At 36.4% G+C, this 25,440-nt stretch overlaps 1 protein-coding gene across 5 annotated transcripts in view; it reads right to left on the bottom strand.

Moving 5' to 3' along the window:
* Positions 1 to 25,440, bottom strand: part of NIPBL (NIPBL cohesin loading factor) — a 156,753-nt gene that overhangs the window by 82,568 nt on the left and 48,745 nt on the right. For all 5 annotated transcript variants that reach the window (XM_064404069.1, XM_064404074.1, XM_064404073.1 and 2 more), the window contains 5 exons: positions 14,583 to 14,726; positions 11,980 to 12,145; positions 10,737 to 10,867; positions 1,810 to 1,909; positions 56 to 207 (listed from right to left, as the gene is read on the bottom strand). In XM_064404069.1, coding sequence (XP_064260139.1) covers positions 56 to 207; positions 1,810 to 1,909; positions 10,737 to 10,867; positions 11,980 to 12,145; positions 14,583 to 14,646 — 613 coding nt within the window. In that variant the 5' untranslated portion in view covers positions 14,647 to 14,726. The remainder of the gene's footprint in view (positions 1 to 55; positions 208 to 1,809; positions 1,910 to 10,736; positions 10,868 to 11,979; positions 12,146 to 14,582; positions 14,727 to 25,440) is intronic.

Below are 25,440 nucleotides of genomic sequence, written 5' to 3'. Positions count from 1 at the left end.
CATGAAAGCAAAGTAGACATGAAATAGGAGAATATAATAGACATCACAGACTTACCTTGCTGCATTTGAGGATGAGCTGTATAACTCGGAGGATGTGAATATGGCATGTATCCTGCAGGGCTTTGAGGAGCATATGGACTAGGCACTGGACTGTTCTGTTGTGCCAAAAATCTGTTGCCAGAGCTTGTCTGTGGTGGCACAAACCGGCTAAAAAGAAAAAAAAATTGCAAAAACGTTTTAAAAATTTGGAATAGCAAATATAGAACAAATTAATTATTTCTATTCAGATTCATTATTTCATATTTTCAGAAGATGAAAATTTCTTTAAGATAAAAAAAGCTTCCAACACAATTGAGAACTTCCTTCAAAAGCAGTATTTTAAGCTATCTATACTTTCCTAACTGCACATGTTACTGAAGAGTCAGAAGATAATAAAAAGCATTCAGAAGAAATCCATCTAGGGAAGGGAAACAATGACACAAATATGTATGGAAATTAGATCTGAAATTTCACAGATTGAAATAGAAGTTTGAATAAAAGTGACAGCAAAAGTTTTAATCAACTTGGTCACTAGGATTAACAAGGAGCCATTTACTCTCTCTTTACTTTTCAGTAAGTTTCCAAATAACTGCATCTAATAGATCTATGCTGTCCAGATACAGGAATGTTACAGGTAGTTAGGTACGACTTGACCCAAGTCCAGTGAACATAACTTTCTCTTCCACTGGCTTTATCTTAGACTCATTCTATAGATAAGCCATAAAAATAGCATTGACTTGTGACAATAACACATGCACATTATTACTTACATTCTTACATCAGTTTCCAAAACTAAAATAACTAAATAAATATATCAGAAAGTACATTACAAGCTATCACAACCCCAAGTTCTAAGCAGGAACTCCATAAAGGTAAGCTTCAATAGAAAGAAACAGCAAAGCACTTAATGATTTTGCAAGGATTTCAAGAGAACTTTGTACTATTCATTGTAATATTCACAACTCAAACAACCTTTTTAGATATTCCTTTTAGATATAAAAGTTTAAAAGTGTGTTGGTTGTTGTGAAGATAGAGAACATTTCATTTTCTAGTTATAGTAACTTGAAGTGAGACCTGAAAACAGTTTATTTTAATAATGATATCTAATAACTGAAGAAGGGACCTGTTAAAGCCCAGTACCTGGATTGAAACTACAAGCAGAACTCTCTCCTCTCGTCCAGAATATTTTAATATATTAATAAAAGCCTAAATTATAGCTAAATGCTACTTACAAGCTCTCAAAAACTTAAAAACCCAGAAATCTGACAAAGATTCTGCTGGAAGATTGGCCAAAATACCAGGCCTATCTTTCTGCAAGAAGCTTTTTCATAACTGTTACAGTCATACTCCATGCTTTTACAAATCTTCTTTCCCACCATTCTGCTAAACCAGTACTGGGACAAGCTGGAACACACCAGCCTATTCTGTCCTATCCTCTTGCCACCAGTGACAGCCTCTGACATAAGTAGAAGACAGCCAGAGGGTAATAGGAGGCAGACGGACTCCTTAGGCAGGAAAGAAAGTTTGGCTAAATTATGGGATGGAGTGAGAGAGAGGAGAATTCATGGTGAATCCTTAGAAGAGAGATTAGTTCACCGACAGAAAGACGTTTCTTTGTGTACGAAGAAACTTACCCTGCTATCAGACAAATGTCAAATTTTTCATGACATTGACCATCTTCCATTTACACTTTGCAACAAGAATTGGCTGTCAGTGTAGGAACAACTCGTAGTTCACTCCCTTCCCACCCTACTTAAAAGAAAGGATTACCTGGAAGGGCTATGTGAGATAGTGGTTTGTTGATAATTGGAAGATGCAGGACTACCACGCATGGAATTCTGAGAAATATTAAACTGTGACATCATCATCCCTATTAAGAAAAAAGATAGCAGCATTACTTTACACACATCTCCTTTTCAATCAATGAAGTATGTAATTTCAGAATTTTTTACATACAATGAGATTATGAACATTATTGACATTATAAAATTTGTTGGCATTAAGATCATCTACCCACAACTGTTAAAAATCAGAAATTACTGAATCATATACGATGTCCATTTTACATCATGACATGAAAAACATATTCTCTAAAGTTGTGTTAATTCAGCTACAAACATTAACAGTAGTTTTTTCATCTCTTCCTTAGAACTTCTTAAGTCAAAATCTATTACTAAAGAGAAACATTTTAAATCATGACACATATTCTGCACCCCAGGCTGGTGTGTTCAATACTTGTTGTGCTAATAAGCAAAAGATTTCGCAGATTCACAAGCCAGAAGAACACAAAACTTATCTTCAGTTGTTATAGCAAGTATAGCAATCAGTCATCCAGGGTTGAGTGCTGCAAGATACTCTCACTGCTCCAATAATATTTAGTGGTCTCCTTCTACCCAGAGACAAAAGCTTTCCATGCCATCTCCACTGATATGGCATAGAGGGAATGTTATCAAAAAAGGTGTTGAAATATTTTAGTTGCAAAGCAAAACCAATATCCCAACTGTGACTTCTACAGTTCATAGATAACCACAGTCAGGTGTTGGAGGTTCAGGTGTTGAATCAGCTGGCAAGCCACGTGTATCAATGTTCTTGAAACAAACATTCAAGAGGCATTTGGACAATGCCCTTAATTTGACTGAACTTTCAGTCAGCCCTGATGTTGTCAGGCGGCGGGGTTAGATCATCATAGTAGGTCCCTTCCAACTGAAATATTTTATTCTATTCTGACTCACATTTTTATAAAGGGGAATTTAAAGGAATTTTCTTTTTCCTCTCTTCAATACAGGAATAAAGACTATCCTAATAACTACATGACAAAGTGACATAGAAACACAAAAATGTAAGTGAATTTGAAGTTATTTTAGTATTAATTTAGAATTTAGTATCTTACAGCTAAAAAAGTGTCAGAACTCATGAACACACAGTGTTTTGGAAAACCACAGCAAATAATCTATAGCCTTAGGTAGAAGCTCATTAATAGTACAAGTATTTTTGACAATTAGACGAAAGTCCCCAATATGAAATTGTTGGAAGATTTGTGTTAATCCTACAGTTGCTATCACCAATTTCAATTACTGCAATGATCACACATGCAAAACTAGTTTCAGAAACCTTCCCCGTCATCCTCTTTTCTCATCTACTTTCTCCAGCAGAGACAGTGATAATCCTGCAGGAATTAAGCCATTACTACCTCCCAGTAGGTGGCAAATGCTGCTTTCCACATAGTAATACTATAGCACACTAATACTGGCCCTGAACAAGAGTTAAAGTCCTGTGCTGGGCTAAAAAATATAGATTTCTGTGTCTGGAGTAACAGATGGGGACTCCTCAGCTTCTTCAAAATTTGTTTAAATTGATGCCGGTTGCCTCACATAAAGGCAAGTGAACATGAAATCCCAGGGATTTTTTATGCTGGAAGGAGCGAGCTCGCAGCATGCCCACTGCCCCCTCACCTCTCACTGCCACTCTCAACACAGTTAGGTACAATATTTCAGCCAAACAAGTAACATTCCTGTATAGAGAGCTGACATAATGTAACCATATCAGCATGAACTATTGACCTGGGGTGACTTCATGATGTGTGTATCCCCATTCATCTGTTCAGCCCAGAAATACGTTTTGCACCTTTAAGACTGGTTCTGAAAGTGAAGTGGGGGAGAGAAGAAGCGCATTGTTTGTAATCAGAAACTGCACTTGCTCCCCTGCATCCTCCTCCTGGACTGTGCTGTCTGCAGCACAGACAGACAGTGGGACAGAGCTCTCCTTTTCTTTTTGTCAGTTTTTTGCTAGCTGAGGCAGAGAAGTTCCCCAGACTGTGACTTTTCTTTTTCTTGGAACTGTTCAAATCTACTCTGGACTGAGCACCCAGAGTGGCACTGGGAGCTCACTCCTGTGGCCCATCAGGGCCGGGACGCTGCATTCCAGCACTGCAGAGACTGAGTGAGCCGAGCTGCAGCCCATGAAAAGAATTTTCTGAGTTCATCATCTCTTCAGAGCACTGAGAGGTTTTGTTGTTTAACATTGTTCATTTTTTGTGCTGGTGAATGCTTTCCATGTTGAACAAACAGGTTTTTTCCACTTTTCTCCAAAGAAGTATTTTCCCTAACCAGTTGGGCGGGAGTACCGTTTGAATCTGCATTCTAAAGGAACCCCTTTAGAGGTTTTCTCCCAAATTTTCCCTAAACCAGGACAAATACATTTTTTGGCGCCCAAAGTGAGGCTCGAGAAAGTGGAAAAAACATGTACTGACTGCATTTTAGTTGTACTTACACTGTATCAGAAGAAAGCATTCAGTAGCTATGTTGCTTGAATTCATGATTGTCTCTGTGGGTGGAAGCCTTTATGTGTTTCTGGTCCCCAGGCTTTTTAAAGTTTTAATACCTTTCTGGACCATAGGCTTATTTTCTTATCTGGAAATAGCTCCAGTATTGTCCCTAACACGCAGTTTTTACAGTAGAGGGGCACAGATTAGAATAGCTATTGTGCTCTGCTCGGTAATAATGACATATAGGAAGTTTACTAAGGTACTAGAGTCTATTTAAAATAGGTATGGTTTATGGTTTCCTCGACCTACCCTGCATTCATTCTATTTCCAGTAGCATGTTTTGGGAATTCATTGGTAACTGCACCCAGTTTCTTAGAAGAAGAGCAGGGGATGAGGCTTTTCAGCCTTCCCTTTCCTTTTTCTCTTTTGAATCTTTTAACTCACTTTTTCAAAATGTTCAATTTCCCCTGAATGTTAAAGGGATCACCTTCCTGGTATTTAATCTAGTAAGCTTCCTCTATACAGTCTACAGCTGCTCTAGAATGGGGACTGAGATGTCCAGAGGAGTTAATGAGACCCCTAACCCAGAAGCAGATCCATGTGTAGATCCAGTGCTGTAGAAAATAGGAGAGAATGGGTCCAATCCTGAAGGAATTTTCTGATCCCCCAGCCTAAGAACTTTAATGTGAAAAAATTCAGAACTCAGCCGAGGTGAAGAAATATCTGGAAGAGAACTTCCATAATGAGTTGAAGGAAAAAAAGATCATTGCAGTAAGCTGGGCCCTGGCCTATGCTTATCGCACGCTATTAGGCACTGTAGGGCAGCAGATAGAGGCAGGGGGCAGGGAGATGAATCAGCAGCTACCCCAGTCACTCGTCACTCAGGCTGCAGCCAACACACCAGCTACTCAGGCTGTAGCTAAACCAGACAGTAAGCCCAAGCCCGCAGCTAAACCAGACAGCGAGCCTAAGCCACTGGCAGTCACTGCAGGAAAGAAGCAGACAAGCAAAACCAATCAGTGATCAATGATGATGATCCAGGGGAAGGACCCTCAACGCCAATTCCTGACACAGAAGTCGGAGTTAAAGCTACTGACACAAAATCAGAAGTCAAAGCAACTGACACAAGATCAAAAGTCACTATTGACTCCTTTTCCCTGAAGAACCTTCATAGCCTAAGAAAAGATTACACTTGATGACCTGATGAATCCATAATTAGTTGGTTAGTTCATCTTTGGGATGCTGCAGGCCAGGCTATAATTCGGGACAGCACTGAAGTGAGCCTGACTAGAATTGAGTGGAAGAAACACCCTATTGTGACTAGCCCAAAAGCACCATGCATTTAGACATAGATTTCCTCCAAAGTGAGTATTCCAAAAACCCAAAGGGATTCAGGTCGACATTTAAGATAGCAGCTATAAAGACAGAGAGTGTCAAACAATTGAACACCTTGCCCAAACTATCAGAAAACCCATCTGCAATAAGACTTCTGAAGGTGGAAGAGCAACAAATACCAACTGACACTTCAACAATGCACTGGCAGTACAGAACAAATATGTGATTCCCGTCCATAAAATAATCTGTAAGCTAAAGAACCAAAGAGTGATCAGCAAAAACCCACTCACCCTTCAACAGCCCATTTGACCTTTATGCAAGTCTGAAGGAAAATGGAGATTGACTGTGGACTATCATGCCTTGAATTAAGTGACTCCACTTTGAGTAGTACTATGCCAGACAGAGCATAGTAGGGAGCTCCAGTATGAGCTGGCGTCCAAGGCAGTGAAGTGGTACACCACTATTGACATTGCTAATGCTATTTTCTCCATTCCTTTAATAACAAAATGCAGGGATTAGTTTACCTTTACATAAAAGGGAATGTAGTACACCGAGAACTGACTGCCCCAGGGGTGAAAGCACAGTCCTACCACCTGCCATGGACTAATCGAAGCTACACTAGAAAAGGGTAAAACTCCAGAACATTTGCAATACATTGGTGACATCATTGTGCAGGAGAGCACAGCAGCAGAAATATTTGAAAAAGGACAAAAAATCATTCAAATTCTTATAAAAGCCAATTTCACAGTTAAAAAACCCCGAAATTAAGGAACCTGCTGAAGAGATCCAGTTCCTGAGAGTAAAGTTGCTAAATAGATTGCATCAAATTCCCACTGATGTCTCAACAAGATCACACCAATGTCTTCACTAACCAACAAAAAAGAAACTCAAGCTTTCTTAAGTGCTCTAAGTTTTTAGAGAATGCACATTCCTGACAACCAGACTGTAAGCCCTCTCTACCTGGTTACCTGGAAGAACTTAGGGCTTTCCAGTGGAGCCCTAAACAACAACAACAAGCCTTCACCCAGATAAGCTGAAAATCGCTCATGCAATAGCCCAGTCAAGACAAGACCAGATATAAGGAATGTGCCCTAACCTACAGCTGGAAGCCACAGTCTGCCCTAGAGGCTATAGCAGAAAGTCAATCTTAGCACAAAGTCAATCTTAGTCAACCACTAAGATTTTAAAGTCAAAGCTACAGAGGGTCTAAAGCCAATTACACTCCAACAAAGCAAAAAATTTTAGCAGCCTACAGAAGAGTCCAAACCACCTCAAAAGAAATCTGCACTAAAGCACAACTCCTGGCTCCCTGACTACCAGTGCTAAGGTAGATGTTCAAAACAGAAGTTACCTCTATCAACCATGCTAGCAATGCCACAGAGAACAAGTATAGTGCTTTAATCATATAGCACATCCATATTAAAAATCTAAATCACCCTGGGATTTCAGAGATAATCACAAATTGGCCTAAAAGTGAAAACTTTAGTCTCACTAATGAAGAGAAACAAAAAATAACACAAGCTAAAGAAGTTCCACCATACAACCAACTGCCAGCAGAAGAAACACGTTATGCTCTTTTTACTAATAGTTCTTGTTGCATTGTAGGGATGAAACAAAATTAAAAAGCAGCTGTATAGAACCCAACACAAGTACAAAATCTACCAAAAGAAAAGGTAGATCGAGCCAACTCACTAAACTCAAAGCCATTCAACTAGCCCTAGAGATTGCTAAAAGACAGAAACAGCTGAAGCTCTACCTCTACACTAATTCACAGATAGTAGCCAATGCTCTGTTGGGATAGTTAGGAAAAAAAAGCCAATTAACAGTGGAAAAGAAAACCAATTTAGGCGACTAAAGAGTAGAAAGACATTACTACCAAAATAGAGAAACTGCGTATAAAAGTCCGCCATGTAAATGTCCATGTCCCCAAGAGTAAATCCAATGAGGAGCACCAAAACAATCAACAGGTAAATTAGGCTGCAAAAATAGAAGTGTCAAAAATAGACTTAAATTAACAACATAAGAGAGAGTTGTTCCTAACTAAATAGGCTCATGATGCCTCAAGTCATCAAAGTAAAGATGCCACTTATAAGTAGGCACAGGACCAAGGAGTAAATTTAACCACAAACAGTATTTCTCACGTTATTCATAACTGTAAGACACTGTGCTGTGATCAAACAAACCAAGCAGTTAAAACCCTGATAATATGGTAGGCAATAGTCCAAACATTAGTATGGGGAGGTCTGGCAAATTAACTACATCATGCTGCCCTAGACACACCAAGGTAAGCACTACATGCCCACAATAATAAAAGCCACCACAGGATGGGTGGAGGCCTACCCTGTGCCTCATGCTACAGCCTCTAATACCATTCTAAGCCTTAAGAAACGAATCTTTTAAAGGCATAGTACCTCTAAAAAAATTAAATCAGACAATGGGACTCATTTCAAAACCAGCCTCATCAACACCTCGACTAAAAAACATGGCATTAAGTGAGTATACCATACACCAGCTGCAAGCAAAATAAAAAAGTACAATAGACTGTTAAAAAGCAGCTTAAAAACATTGAGTAAAAGATCTTTCAAAAATTAAAAGCAGCACCTAGCAAAGGCTACCTAATTAGTTAATACCTGATGTTCCACCAACTGAGCAGGCCCTGCCCAATCTGAGCTCCTGTGTAAAGTAGACAGAAACAAAGTCCCAGTGATGCATGTCAGAGGTTTGTTAGAAAAGACAATTAAGATCAATTCTGCCTCAAGTACAAACAAACCCAGTCACAGAGTTATCGTTGCTCAAAAACCAAGTTACACATAGTAGATAATTCAGAAAGATGAAACAATACAGTGTGTACCTCAGGGAGATCTGATTATTAAGTAAGAACTGTATGTAAATACCACTGTTAACTAAATGTTACTGCCATTGTCTAGACAGAGCTACATACTATATATATATGTATGTATAATGTATGTGTTTATAAAGTTAGAATCTATGTTAGTTTCAGTAGTAGGCTAACAATATAGAGACAAGGAGTAGAATATCCTAGGGTGACTTTATAATGCTTGTATCCCCATTCATCTGTTTAATCCAGAAATAAGGTTTACACCTTTAAGACTTGTTCTGAGAGCAAAAGAGGACAGAAAAGAAGTGCAGCTTGTTATCAGAAACTGCACTTGCTCCCCTGCATCCTTCTCCCCTAGACTATGTTATCTGCAACACAGACAGCAGGACAGAGCTCTCTTTTGCTTTTAGTTAGCTTTTACCCAGCTAAGGCATAAAAGTTCCCGAGACTGTGTTTTTGTTTTCCTTAGAACTATTTGAACCTACTCTAGACTAAAAACCCAAAAGAGCACCGAGAGCTCAGGCCTGTAGCCCACCGGGGCCTAAGACATCGCATTCCAGTGCTAATAAAAAGACTAATAAAAACAAAGCAAGCCAAGCTACAATCCACAAAGGGGACTTTTTGAGTTCATCATTTATTCAAAGTGGCAAGAAATTTTATTGTTTAATATTGTTCATTTTTTATGCTATTGAATACTTTACCTGTTAAATAAACAGGTTTTTCCACTCTTCTCCAAAGAAATCTTTTCCCAAACCAGTTAGAAGAGGGGCCACTTTATTCTGCTTTCTAAAGGAACCCCTTTAGAGGTTTTCTCCCAAATTCGCTCTAAACCAAGACAACTGTACAGACGAAGTTTCAATTTTGTGCTTAAATTACAGTATGCTCTTTTTAAGAACTTAAAAAATATATCTATTTGTTCTTCTTCCCTGATTTAAAACATGCTCTGAATCAGATGTGGTAGTTTCTGGGTTAAAATAATGACAGAAAACATAGAATTAATTTTCTAATGCAATTCAAAAAAATCCCTTAATTAATTTAATCTGTGATGGAAAGCTCTCACTTCTCTATCTCTCTTATGGATGGCAGGGGCAAGACATGGAAGGCCCAGTCCAGGTAATGTAAAAGAAAAAAAGAAAGAAAAAACCAAAACTAAACTAAACACCTGCCAACAACAAAAAAACAGGTTTTACACAGCTTCCAGACAGGTAACTGTATATGTGATAATGATGTAATGAGAAAGAAGTAAAAACGAGCCCCAAACATTGGGTCTGAAATGGATTTGAAGTTAGTCTGTGGCCATTAACACTACAGTATCTTTTACTTTTTCACATTGTTGTCATATTACTGCATAGCACAGAAACACCATCCTCATAGAAACATTACTAGAATGAGATTCCTTACATATTACTCCCACTCTTACTATTATTCTTTTTCTTGTAAAAAAGCGGTATGTATAAAACCATTTTAGCATTCCTACCAAATGGAAAAGAATGCATTTCATACAATCATAATTCAAGTTACAAAAAAATTCTTGTACAACTAAACTGTATTACAGCAGCTACATGTTTTAACTAGGATGGCTCAACAACAGGTGATTTTTCAGTTAGATACATATTCTTATTAAAAGTGCATGTGTGAAGTTTTTTCCTTTTACACACAAAAGTGCCCTTGAGTTCTTCTATAAATGTAAAAAAATTATTGAAGTAATTGACATTTATGGTAAGATGCATAAGGTTTTAGTCTCCCAAAATTCATAAATAGCTTAGAGCTGTAGAGCACCGCAAGTCACTAAGATGAGGAATGGAAGGGAGAAGCTATTAAGGATGCCTCATTTGACCTCATTCCTTAGTCCAGAACAGTTAAGAACTCTCACTGCAATGATACACTACAATCATCGCATACGCTAAGATCAACGCATATGTTTTCAACTTCAATAATTTACCAAGACAAACATAGGAACCTAGGCATAAAAATTCAAAATAAAATTGTTTCAAAACAAAATCCAATTACTTATACTACAGATTAAACTTTGAGGTGAAATGAAACATTTTTTAGAATAATACCTGGTAGCTTTTATTTTCCAACTTTTTACCATACAATTGCTCTTAGACGTTAAGGTACACAGATTTAAATCACTATCAAACACAAGGCAAGGCATAAATATGACCGCTGTGCTCCATATATATTTGTGGTTAGTATCAGTCCCCTAGATTTACAGAACAACATAAAATTAATCAATAGATAATCAAAAATCCTTACCGCTTTGTACCCCGTATCTGTTTTGCATGCTTTTCTCCCTGAAAACATTAGGATTCCTTGCCAGAATAGCCTGCAGCAAGACTGGTATATCTCCTTCTGGATCATCACTGCCAAGGTTATCTTTCAACTCTCTGGAATTGTGGAAGTAAGCAAATAAAGAGGCAAATGCATTTTCAAATTATAAGAAACTATGAGTCAAGTAAAAGAAAATAAAAACCAAATAAACCAAAAAAAAACCAAAACCAAAATGAAAGAAGACAATTTACTGTTAAAATATAGGAAAAATCAAGTCTGCAAAGCACTGCTTCCTGCCTCTAGTTTTTTTCACCCTCTTCCTTAAGGAATGGCAGAAGAAATATTCCTGCAAGTCCTCACAATCGTTTCCTGTTACTAATCTCTTACATATATGTGGCTTTCATTTTAAGATTCTCATAAGAAGTTTCTCAGGCCCATTTTTATATTTGGTCTTCTCTACAAAAGAACACTTTGGCATAACATCAAGAGCACATTACTGTAGGAGTGAAAATAACACATGTATGAATATATAACATTCAGGTTTCAACCCATGCTTTGAAAATCTTTTTATTTTGGAAAGGGGAAATTGGCTTATCTTTGAGATCACAGGATTCCCTCTGAACCATAAAGAAATGCAATGGATTTTCTATAAATGCATCTGTGCACTCCTTGTATGCTTTGAGGACTTTTAAAAGCTACTTCCATTTGAACAACACAAATAAGGAAATGACAGGGTTGTCAACATAAAACAATTCAAGGGACACCATTCAAGGGAGAAATAAATAAAAAAAAAAAAGAGAATACATTAGCATACTTGATGGCTCAATTGTTAAACTACTGAAGTTCAATATCTAATCAGAATTGACACAGGTGTCAAAAATTTTGTTTTGGGTATGCAATTTGTCTATGCACATTAGTGGCTGATATTGAACACAAATTAGTATTGCACAATCAACACCACAAAGTCTGGATTCTAACTTATCGAGAAGGGAATAAGCGTTGGATCTGTAAAATAACTGCACAGTTAGGCATAAGGGCTGATGGATGATTATTAACATTGTCTGAATTAAGCATTTGACTCTTATATTGCAGCCACTTACTAAGCAAGTCTAAGGAAAAACCTGCATATTCTAATTTTCATATTCTCACAAACATCTTTCTCAATACAGTAAATTTTGATTTCAAGAAGTAAGGATGGTGATCTGATGAAGAAGTTCAAAATACATACATGTGATCTGTTGACACCTGATTGAGGCTGTGGACAAGCTGTGAAACCAGATTTTCATCCCTGCAAGCCAGAAGGCAGTTCACCTCTTCAGCTATCCGTCCATTGAAAAGCAGGCTTTTAGTTGTGGTAGCAGGTAAAGGTGATGGAAGAGGCAGCTGGTTCAAAACTGTTATTAGAAAACAGGAAGAACTTTAAAATCATTTCATGAGACACAAACACACAAATGTGGACACCCCCTTAATCTTTTATGAGATTAAGAAAGAAAACCTGACAACTAGATTTAACATACAGGGAACACTTCTGGATTTTTAAAAAAAATTTCAAATTCACACAAAGAAACACACATCCCCACTCACATACCGACACTGGACTCTCTAAATATTCCAGAATATTAAGCTCTTTATAATGTTATGGCACCTTTCTCCTGAAGCCAAAAGTATGGATAAAAAATAAAAGGAAATGCAAAATTTTTGTAATTACATGCAGCACTGTAAGGGCATTGAGGATTTCAGTTTTCTACTCTGATCTCAGTATTTAATCAGTGTTAGCACTTTATTATAAAGCCTTTAAAGAAAACCAAAAAGACCAACCCATCAAAAAAACCAAACAACCCAACAATCAGTTAAACGCACGAATTAAATTCTCTCTTATTCTTCTCTTCTTGTATTTACTCTTATGTAAACCATCTTCTCAAGACAGCCCTAGTATTGTTGGTTGGTCTGTTCATTGAAATATCAATTCGGCCAGAAAAACTTACTCACTAATCTTATGAAAAGATTTAGTGAAAACATTACTTTAATCAGATTGTAAGCACACTTCAATTTCTTAGGGCATTCTTTGGTCTGAAGACATAGCACGGAACTGTGTATATAAGAAAGCTTGACCAGATGATTGTGGAGTTACACAGACCAAAGGAGGTTAAGCCAGGAGAGGCCAAAAGGCTAGATAAAGAGTAAGGTCACCTCAGATGGTTCAGGAAAACAAGCTGACTCTAACTGCAAGCTACCAGGCTGATCACATCCCTGAGATCAAGGTTTTAACTGAACCATTAAAAACAATTACATTAAAAAAACCCCAATCTAAGTGAAACATATGTTTAGTTCTTTAATATTTTAAAACTTAAAAAGTGGGGTGATTCCAGCATGTTTACCCCTTATAATGTATATCACTGCTGTACTTAGGAATAAATTGCAATTCAAATAAAAATTTTTAATATATTAATATCACTAGCTTTCATTACTTGCACTTGAATGTGTCTGAAACTTGGAAAAAATAGCAAAATCAGCAAAACATAGTGATTATGTTTTAGCATAAACTTAGCTAGCCTACTCTACTGCCTTCAGGCATCATATCACACATGTTTTCAGAGCAACTGGCCTTGTCCATTACAGTTCAGTGTTTAAAGGAACTCCTGCACCAGAGTCTGATCAGTGATTTCCACCAGTTAAGCAACCTTACCTGCAAACGCTTAATTCTGGATAACTGTCCATAGCCAGAAACTACTATTTGCATCCTGATGGTCTGATATTAGGCACATATGGTCATACATAGATACACATTAAAATACATAACCTGCATCTTTCATTTCAATACTTCAGAATATACCAGAAATACATGAAGTGGGTTTTTCCTCCAAAACATCAGCCTTTTTTACTGCGAGCAATTAAATTCAATTTCTGGATACTTCCAGTGTTTCTTGGAAAGCCTCCAATTTTCAACAGTGTAACAACAGAAATGCTTAGAAGAAGTACTTAAGGTGACTGAGTCCAATTATCCTCAGACAGAAAACTGAGCTATCAAATCTTTCTTACACAGTATAAACAAGATGCCTCACTGTCCCAGCTGCTCTTACTGCAATGGTTGTTCTAGGTCCACACTGTAGAATAATAAATCTCCTCTTAATTTTCACTAGAAATTTTTTTTGGTCACATTGTAATGATTTGGTTTTGTGTCAATATCAGCTTGTAATATAAATAGCTATTTTTCTTTCCTTGCATTTTATCTTCCTTCTTTACTTAAAGTCAGCACACACACTTCACATGCTCCCTTTGCAGGCTGAACAGCAAAGAAAAAAGACTCAGGTTTAGCTGCTTATTTGTATTCTAGCAGTCATTTTGTGCCCCCAATAACTAGTTCAAAATTAATGAACTAGTTTTCAAGTATATTCAGTATATTCTACAACTCTCTTGATTAGTTGCACACCAGTCTAATCCCACATCTGTTTTTTTAATGAAGATGATGTGATGCATGTTTTAGAAGTACTTTATCATTAATATATTTTTCTTTATTTGTATGGTACCTAGATATGTTACTAAATGATATTGCAAACAAATAATGAATTCCTATATTTTGTTTCTGGTTTCCTCAAGGGGCTTTTTAACCTGTATTTTATTTCACGCTTAAATATGCATGGGATTTTTTTAATAGACTTTTACAATTAAAGCAATAACAAGGCTAACATATTTAATGACAAGTCTGATTTTAAACAGATTTAACTATTAGAACTTTAAAAATAAAAACCTTTTTAGAATTTTGAAAATGCAGATATTTACCAAAGAGGTAGAAAAAAACATAGTAAGGACCAGAAAAAGAAGGGTACTTACGGTCTGTAAGACTAGCAATCCCTGCAAGAGTAGTGATGGGAACATGAGGCATATCCCCATTCATCCTGAAGTTCTGGGAGAGTAGTGCCTACACAGATACTTCAGTTCAGGTGCCAGCTATCATTACTTCCCATCTCCCAAGCACTAAACACAAAACAAAAAGAACAAAACCAAATAAAATATCTCAGTTTACTTTTTTTTAAATTTTACATTCATTAACATAAATGAAACAGACCGTACTACCTTTAGCTGCATTCTAAGTAAAATTTTTCAAGAGTGGGTAAAACAATGTGGATTCTAAGTAACAAGTGGCATTAGCCAACGAAAAGGCAAGCTTCCTGCTGGTCTCAGAAGCAACTCCTTCATTAAAAAAGGTGCAAGGTAAGGCAATTTAAAAAAAATTTGGTCAGATTATTCAACACTGACTCAAAAACTGGTAACAAAACTTCTGTTAGTTCATGCTGAAGAGTAATCACACTTAATGCATAACCAGTTTAAGTAATCAGCTGTTACATTCACTTCCCAATATCGCAGAAGGAGGCATTTTCACAAAGAGACTAGTGAAACTAAAAGAAGTAATTCACAGATTCAAAAATAAAGAAGCAAACATATTGACAAATACAAAAGCTAAGTATATTATAGAAGTAGTAGCTATTTCAAAACTGAATTGACAAGATCTCTTCAATACATAACACTGTCTGGTCAAACAACTACCAAAAATTCTAATTACTCCTCCTGGGAAAAAACCAAAGCTTTGCCACCACTGAATTAGCTCATTTCTTTCCTGTAAAACAGCACATTTTATATTCAACAACAGAAAAAGGAATTAATTCACTTGGATTTCACTAATTATAAAGATCCCAAGTGTAAGGAAGTCCACACTGCTAAAGGAAATCAAAAAACTGCAGTTCCAAACCATCAAACATCACACACTACAATCCCCTAGTATATTGTGAAATTGACATGATTTTTCTTAAGACATTAAAGGAATTTGATATATGGTTACCTGTTGTAGACAGGCACTTGTGTTGACAGTTTGGGAAACAGGAAAGAGTCCTTACATAAGCATTTCACTTATCTACATCCTCTTATTCCCTTAACATTCTCTTATCTATCTAAATCATGGTTTACTTACTTTACAAGCCAACAATTTTGAGAATTACATATAAAATACATACAAATCAAGAGATCCTTATAATTTCCTTAGTAATGTTTCTTAGTAACATTCTTTCTTATGCCACCCCAACATGGCAACATACGGCAATACATCAAGCACCACTACTTATAAATACATACAGACTCCAAGACAAGGAAAAGAAATGTTACAAGGCTTTTTGTGCTCAAAGTTTTCATTAGCCAGTGAAAACACCTTTTTAAAGTTACTCTGTCTGCATGTTCTTTGAAAAGCTGAGGTTAAACAGAACTGACAGTGAGCTGACTTCCTTTGCCACACCTGCCACAGTCTCATTCTGACCTAAATTACTTTTTTAAAATTAATATCATAGTACATTGCCAATACAGAAATCTAGTCAGTAAGAAAAATGCTACAGACAGATACTTTGTGTGGATTGCTGTGTTTGGGGTTTTTTTTAATCCAGGACAAAACTCCCATCAGAACAGTTCCAAGTACTACTCATTACCCAAGGGTTTTTTACCCTAAATGAATACAAATATACGCAGAATTTCAGTGCTTGCCTCATTCCACAAATAAGCAATTCTTAAAAAGAAATTTTAAGAATCAAAGAAAATGCTCTAAGAGAGTCCCATAATGAGTCTGCAGCAATAAACCCACAGGAGATAACAATTTTTAAATCCAAGTTTTCATTGAAAGCCTAGAAACTAAAGAACACCTTTCACATGTAAATTGTATTTACTATAAAAATGTCATGTCTGATGACTTCTCCTGACTGAAACTGCTTCAAAGGAAAGTCCACGTCACTAGTCAGTATTATTGGAAATTTTTATGTAGCACAGAAACACAGAAATATAAGAAAAAAAATGGCTATTCACTTTCACTTCCTCATCACATGAGAAACTGTCACTCCTAATTCAAGTTTATTCCTAATTCAAGTATTACTGCCATAATAAAGAAAATTAAGACATTACACAGGAATAATTCCTCCAAAATCAGACACTTGAAATTAGAAACTTTCTCCACAGATACATGATAAGAACTGAACCTGGCAAGATCCAGACCTCAGAGTGGAGCAAGTGCAGTGAGCAGGGGAAAAGTAAACTTTCTTTGTAAGAGAAGAGTAAAAGGGATTGGTTTGTTTAACTAACAAAGGTCAAGAGGGGATGTAGTTGCTCTCTCTAAGGCAGTCAAAGAAGGCTACAAAGGAAGAAAGCCACAGAGCAATGCTAACACAACAATAAATGGGCACATAAATGCAAGCAAGAAGAAAACCAGAACAGAGTGTTTCACCATCAGAGCTGCCAATTTCTCCAATAGCCTTAAATGAGTAGAGATAAGCAACACCACTACTCCAGAGACGGATTGTACAGATGTTACAGAAGGGACAGGATGTGGTTGTCTGCGCCAGCTGGGAGCTAAGCATGGCCATTCAAGAACTCCATCTCTGACATTATGAAGTTTCTGTAAGCATGATGAAATGAATAAACAGATGAGAGTAAACAAGACAGAAAGAGAGACTGATGGGATTAAGTGACGGGATTAGTTTACAAAACAAACTCAATATGAAGAAACCACATAGTAATATCTGGGTCCAAATACTACATCTGTCATGTTGAGGGCAAAATTGCATCTGTTATAAAACTGGCAAACAAGGCAGGATTCAAATCCAGAAGCAAAGACTAAGATCCTGTGAAACTACAACTTTGATGCTACTGAGAACATAAGAAAATCCATTCATTTTAAGATTTTAAAATTTCAAGCAGTTAGGGGAATGAAGATTGACAGCTCAAGACAGTATAGGTTGTTCCATATAAAACATCAATACAGCACATGACAATACCTTTATTGTTTTATTGGGGTTTTTCTTCTATACCTCCATTCCCCAAATATAAGAAGAATGTAAGTTAAAGGTACTATTGTAGCAGTTTACTATTAGTCTAGAAGAACAATAATTTTCAATATCTAAAAATTTTCCATTGCCAGGCTTGTTTAGTAATTGTTAAAAATAGTGTAATATTTTTACCCCTTAACTGAAAAAATGAAACTGTTAGTTATTGAAGATCTGCAGTGGAAGGCTTTTAACCAGTGCATTAGACTGTAGTGCAGCAGTTCAGAAAGAGTACAAGAAATCCAGTCTATATAAATGTATGAGGTCTTGTATATTCAGTATATATGTATTTATGCTCTTGTTTCTTTATAAGAAAGAATGGATACCATAGAAGACATTTTCAGGAGGAAGGAACTGAAGTGCACAAAGGAAGCAACACAAAGAATCCCTCAGTGAAAGGAAAACAGTGAAATGGCAACATACCTAAAGAATAACGCAGGAAAAGGTTATCATCATAATATACACTAATACAGAAAAGCCAAGCCAACAGAGAAAGGAAAGTAATATTAAAAAAAAGTCAGGCTATGGTTAATAAGTACAAATTTAAAGTGTTATTTTTGTAAGTGATCCTTTCCTCTCTTTTTTTTTTTTATTATCTATATTACCATTTACTGCAAAGGCAAAATTAAGGGAGGAAGAGAGGATGAAAGTAAGTAACTGGGAACAATTTAAGTACAGACATTGACATCCAGCAAAGAGAAACTACAAGCATAAAAGGAAAAAAATAACACCCCAAGCAAACAAAACAAAAAAATTACCCTGTAAAAATAAAATAAGAAATAGAAATAAACTGCAGTTGTAATATTTTCAGATATTGCAGCATTTAACTATCAATTAAATGATGAGAGGACTCTGACCACTGGTTATCACATAATGGTACAAGCTCTGCATTTATGAAACACTCCTCTTGGTTGAGAAACTGTTGTGTCTCTAACAAAAATACCAGGTTTTCCGCAGCTTTGCCATGTGCATGCATGAGAAGAGTAAAAAACAAAACAAAAGGAAAAATCTGTTTATGCAGTAATACAAAAAGGCTCAGCAAAGCACTGATAAGTAACCAATCTCAGTACTGGGCAGTTTCCTATGTACATTTAAATGTTTCCTTTCTCATCCTCCAGGATATTCTTTAACTTATTATATCTTCAGATTTAAAACAATGTATTATATATAAGTGACCTGATATTTTCCAAGAAGTAAAAGGTGGGTTAAAATTAAATTTTAAAGAAAAGCTGTGATATTAGATATCTATGCTTTTCTTTTTAAAATACATTCTATTAAGTAGAGTACTTTAAATAGTGTTGTTTTATTTTGCTTAGATTATGAAATCTTTATTTAGCATGAAAGTACTTTAAAAAGCAGCTTCAGTTTCCTATATGTTGAATAACATCATATAGATATAACCACAGCATTGTGACCTTGACTTTTCTTCATCTGCATAAGCAAATTGAACTAGAATAACTATGTATTAGCTAATTCATAATTTAGATGAAGAGTGGACATTTTCTTTTCTTTTAAATCAGCAAACCTGAATCACAAATTTATGAATCTTTGTCTCACAGTGAGTTTGAAACTTCTACATTTTGCAATAAACTACCTTTCTTGTTTGTTACTACACAAATCTTTGCTATCTATCAGTCCATAAAGTATCCTTCAAAAATGCTTAAAGAGTGAGAATCACAAAGAGATTTAATTAATATTCTTTAGTTCTCATTCAGGTAAGCTACTGTGACTGAGGTACATCAGACAGATCTATCCACAAGAGGGCAGATTTCCGGTTTCTATTCCAGAGCTACAGTTTTATACAATGACAGTAAGTTTCCAGAACTAAATGCTTTCAAAAATACTTCAAAAAACATACTAAAGGAGATACGGTTGACAAAACATAATCTAATACGCAAGTATCTGGGGATTAAATGCAATATAAAGCATTTAAAGCTAATTCAATCTCAGAAAAAGTAACTATTGGAAATGAAGAGTGAACATTTATTAGTCAGCTGCCTGATGCAGCTAAGGTTAAAACAGTCACACAAGAAAAATTAAGCTACTGTATACTTATTTAAGTTGACAGCCAAAGAGGTGGTTGCAGCATGTGGGTGGAGGTAAAGGAGAAGGGAGGGTGCAAGCAGGGAAGAGTGTGTATGTGTGTGTGTACTAGTGAAATCTGTATGTTTCATTCATAAAGTGATCAGGCAGCAGAAGCAGTGATGCTGACAGAACAAATGAAAAATGAAGACGTTTGAGATAAGCATTACCTAGTACAACTTCTAAACCAGTATTAGCATAATGTGTTTTCCTAATAATTTGTTGTTAACAACAAATCAAATCAACACAAACTACAATCATTGTAAGAAAAAAAAACCTTAGTGAAAAGTACTATACTGTACAATTGTAAGTTGCTTACCAGTATAAAGCAATCCTTAGGGAAAAAAAATTAAAGTAGCCAGCTTCTTAATCTGTAATTACTACCACATTCTTTTGCGCTCTGCTGCTCTGATTTGATAAACAATGACACTGATGTCTCTCCCACCCAAGCAATACCAGTGGCGGTGACACCACAATACACAAGAAGAGAAATCCCAGCACAAGCAGTGAAAGTACAGACAGAACAAAACTGATCTGTGAATTCAGCAAAAGACGCCCCCTAATGCAGGCGCACATGTATTTCTACCAGAATAAGCATCAGACGTGCTCTGTACCTGTAAAAACTCTTCCTGGGGAAAGAAATAAAGGGAGCTGACACAATGGGACCATACCCAAATTCAGACCAGGCCTTTTGCAGAGAACAGAAGCCTATCAGTAATATGCAGCTTCCCAGATCTGTGGGACAGTGGGACTGAATGAGCCATGGCAAGTTTGATGAAGACTCTGAGCTGTGTGATGCAGAGCCACACTGGAGGGATGGGGTCACCCAGAAGGACCCGGCTTGAGAAGTGGGACCGTGCAAACTTTGTCAAGTGGAGCAGTCATGATACTACCCATCACTGAGAAACAAACATGAAGGGAAAACATCAACCTACTTCAGTAGCTCATACATTTATTTCTCAGCTGCAGTACATTTTCCACATGCAATTTTTACTCCAATGGAGAAAGCAAAGCTCTTTTGAGTAAGTATAGCCCTTGTGCTTGCTCAGGCATGTATCAGTGGCTGATATTAGATATAGTTCATTTTACTGGAAGAAAATAGCTAAGGGATGTACAGAAGAGTAAAAGCAAATCAAATACTTCATTTAAGTCAGCTCTGCTGAATGGAAAATACTTTAGGTTGCAATACCCATCTTCATTAATAAAACAGTTGGGACAGGTATTAGGGAGGAAGTAGCAGCTTAGTTTTTTTCTACTTTCTGGAATGTCTCATGTTAGCTATTAGTAGTGCTGCCCTTTCATAAACAAAATTGTGTACTGACTTTTACTTTTATTTTAAAGACTTTTTGACCTTTTATTTGGCTGGAACTTAACCAAACTAAAAGCCTAGTAATTAAACACTGAACCAAAACCTACTTAATACTAGTCTCTTTCAATTTTTAATTTTGCATTTTTGCCCTTGAACTCTCTCAGAAGCTTCATAAGTTTACAAAACAAAACTGGTAAGAAATTAATCTCTTGAGGCAGCAGCTGATTTTATAGAAGTCTTCATGACACACAATTTTTCCTTCTTTTTTGATTCTGAAAATAAATTAAAATCCCTCCAAACTTCTTCCATATACACTAAGAAAACAGACTCACCAGTATACTGTTTCTTTAGTAATCCACAATAAACACAAATATAAAATTCTATATAAACAGATTTAGTGAGCTGCATTTCAAAAACACATCAGTGCCTCTCCATACTGCAATTAATATTGATCAGTGATATGCTATTTTGTTTGTCCTAATATTATCCTGTTGCCTGTTTCTCAACTTTAACTTCTCCCACATACAAGAGAGATGCTGTACAGTACTGCAGAGAGATAAGATGCTTCTCTTCTGAATTGCTTTATTACTTCCCCTCATTCTCTAAGCACAATGAAGCAGTTCCTCCATGCAAAGTCTCTCAACCAGCCTCTGTAACATACCCACTTTCCCTCTCTCATATCAAATCCACTCCCACACAGCTCAGTTGCTGGATGAAGTGACACAGCACATGCTAGAGCCTCTTTCTCAATGGGAACACAAGAATCTCCTCTATTCAACAATCACTTTTCACAAGCTAAACTGTCTTGAGGCTTCCAGCCTTTCTAATGATAACTGAAATTTGCTGATGCTTTCCAAAATTATTAGGCTGAGGGACTTACAGATAAAGAGATGACTAATGATCAATAGGTAGAAAACTATTAAATTAATTGGTGATTTTAATGACTGTGTGCAGAAGCACAAAGAATTCGTCCTACTGTACACATTTGCACAATTATGGCAATGTAATTATTTTTGTAATTTTATAGCATTCCCTACTGAAATTTGTTCTGTTTGGGTCATTTAACATGAGGTATTATATATTGTTTATGCAGCATACAGAGCATATACTCTCTAAAGGAAAGTATGCTAACATTTAAGAGACAAAACCTGTTAAATTCCCCCTAATGGAATTTTACAGTTTAATTAAGATTACTAATCTTTCAAAAACATATTGCTTCAGAAGGTTGAACACAAAAGCAAAGATAACTTGCAAAAAAAATCCAACTGCAGTAATAGTGTCTAATAAATACAGTAACTGCACAGAGACTTCAAGAGATTAATTTTTCATATGTTTGATAGGCGATTTTAGTTAATGTTCATACTCTAAAATTGATAATTACATAAGCTTTTTGAACACAGATACACACACCATCCAACCTAGCAATGCTAAAACTGTGAAGCTCCATGACTTTGTAACTACAATTAAGTGACAGGATTCCCTGACATTTTCCTTTATGGCATTAAAAAAAAAATCTTCCTATCGTATTTAGTTACAATCCCTATTAACATTATAAACAAAGAAGTTACAAACAAGCCTGTGAAACAGTATCACTAGTCAGCCAAGATAGTCCTTTTTCCTAATTCCACATACACTCTGGTCTGCTAAACTTCTGAAGCACAATGTACTCAAAGACAGCGCAGAAAACAAATGAAGAATAGCTGGGGGTAAAAAAAATGAAACACATTTAGAAGGTTATTAATAAACCCTGAAGCATAGTGCATGCAACATGTAGATGTACTGTGTTGGAATAACTGCTAATGAACTAAGCTCAAATGAAGACCAGCTTACCATGAGCAATTTGGGCTAGACAGTAGCAATCTGGAATCTCTCAGCAGCTAGGAAAAATTTGGCATTTGGTTTTGGTGTTTGGTCCTTGTAGGTCTGGGGATGGGCTCACAGTGTTACCTATCTACATAGTTCCCTGTGTAATTCTGAACTTCTGTTTTTACTGAGAGTTCTCCTACAGCTGCAGCAAAAACACAACAGAAGTTTCTTAAACTCACCAACTGTATTAAAAGGAGGGATATACTTTAAAAAAAAATTCCTCTGAAGTGGTGTCTCTTTCACCTTACTGACCATCTTCCACATCTTACTCTTGATAGCCTGCAGATACTACACATCTAAACCAAAATTACACAGGAAATCCACCAAGTACTTATCAAAGCTGCTCACAGCCTAAGGCAAGCTCACGCTTCCATCAAGGTTAAGCTTTGGAACTTCCAAAGTTTTCAAACTTACCATTGCCAGAGCATAAACAAATATTCAATCAAGAACAGTTAGATGAAATTATGCTGGTTTTGCACAAAAAAACTTGGGGATTTCTAATGTGTAGCCTGTCCATCTTAAACATGCTCAGTTCACCTTCACTGGGTACTGCAGCAATACAAAGAAACACAGAACAGCTGTCAACAGTGAAAACACACTTGTAAAAGTCATAATTTAGAGCAAAACCAAAAGGTAATAATTTATGTGGATATGAATGCCATAGCCCAGTTAGTATAAAACAAGTAGAGTAAAGCATACTGCTTTGAAGAAAATCTCCTTTTCACAGAAATTCTCTAAACATGCATCTGATTTGTTTTCTTTAACAAACTTAACTAACTGAACCCAGTTTGGAAATTTTCTTCATACCTGAGTAGAGCTCACTCAATACAACTTTATTTCACAGTAAAATAAACCCAACTGAATTTAAGCTACTAATTCTGAAAGAGAATATAAACTCAAATGTTTAATGTAGCTCAACTAAAACAGTTTAAATTAATTCCTACTGTTAATTTCCATTAAAAAATCTAAAGTACTGTCATGTAGACAAGGATTGAGCAATGTTTTTATTTCTAATTATTTGAACAAAGTCATACATTTTTAAGTAGTTCAGCTGAACAAAAATAATACACCTACAAACTAGCTTCACATTTGTTTTTCCAAGAAACAAGAACAATTTTAAGTTACACCTTGTACATTTCCTATCAGAACTTCTGGTACAAACTTATCAATCATAATAAAAGTGCACAGAACACAGAAAACAGAGGATTAGCTACAACATTTCAATATTGAACTAGTCAATCTAGTAGCTTACTTGCACCTTAAAGAGCAGAGCAGATCATAAACTTTGACATAAAGAGTTGAGAATTGAGGAGTGGTGAAAAAAACTTCATTTGCAGACTTCTTTGAAAAACACAGAACATGCCCCATCGGTCACGTCCACCTCCTCATTTCACAATTCCACAAAGTACAAGGCTGGAAGAGACAAGGCCTAAGAGCTTTCTGAATAGCCCATGAAATTAAACAGCCAAACAAGTTATATTTTGCTGACCTTTTTCCCACATCCCAAATGGATGTTTTTAAATTTAATGTCTTTGTATGTGTGGTGTGTCTAGCAATGGCCAAACACCAGTGGACCCGCTAGAATATATTTACTCTTTTTCTGGGAGATAGGATTAGGAGGAAGACAAAACAGGTTCAAAACTTTATAAAGTGGATCTAGCTTTTAATTGGCTTATTAACATGCTTATTCTCAAAGCTAACCAGCAATTGGTTTTGCTAGGCACAGAAGAAGCTCTCAGCAGCTTCTCTCAGAAAAAATCACTTCCATGGGTGGCTCCAATGCAAAGCCAGCACAGTACTCTAGTGTGGTTTTGTTCTGTTCCTTTAGATCTGTTTCATTAGTTTTACACAATTCCCAAGGATAAGACTGAGTCATAGAGTTAGAAAGCTGCAGCTCAGTTGCTCAGACAGGTGGATGTGCAGACATGGCTGTGCACTCATACAGACCAGGGAGGTGGATGGAAAAATGAGATAAATCTAAGCAGTAACTCCAACTGGGATTCCCATCCTGTTATGGAATTCAGCTTCTGCTGATGTGGAGGACAGCACAAGGACAGATAACTTCAAAGGAAGACAGATACACTTCCCAAAACATTTATGAACATTTGAAAACAGCATCTAGCTCACTGAAGGCACAATACACAAACTTACTGTTCCCTGACCTGTCTTTTTCCTGCTCCAAATGCTTATCATTTATCTCTGTTCAGGATTAATCCTGTTACTGCATAAAAATTGCAAATATTTCTCTAAAGCTCTCCTTTTCAGTATGCCACACAAAGAACAGCAGAAAACAAGGCACTTCAAATTTGACAGGACCACAAACTGCCATCACCTGTGCTGAACAATGCCTTTCAGTACCAAAGAGAAAAACAGTTCATGACAATTAATACCAAAGACATAGAACACACATTTGTTTTCCCTTCTTTGTTCCCCTCAGCTCCTTACTCTTTGAAGGAGAAGGAGGGAGTAGAGAACTACTACTACTGTGTTTATGCATCCAGGAGGTTGCACATTACATCTCACCACATTTTTCCCCAAAAAACCACAGTTGCTGAAGGAAGTGACCTCTGGAGGATAT

The sequence above is a fragment of the Passer domesticus genome, chromosome Z (assembly GCF_036417665.1).
Source record: "Passer domesticus isolate bPasDom1 chromosome Z, bPasDom1.hap1, whole genome shotgun sequence".
Taxonomy (NCBI): Eukaryota; Metazoa; Chordata; class Aves; order Passeriformes; family Passeridae; genus Passer; species Passer domesticus.
Note: the sequence above shows the minus strand (reverse complement) of the source record. Positions and strands in the feature narration are given on the sequence as shown.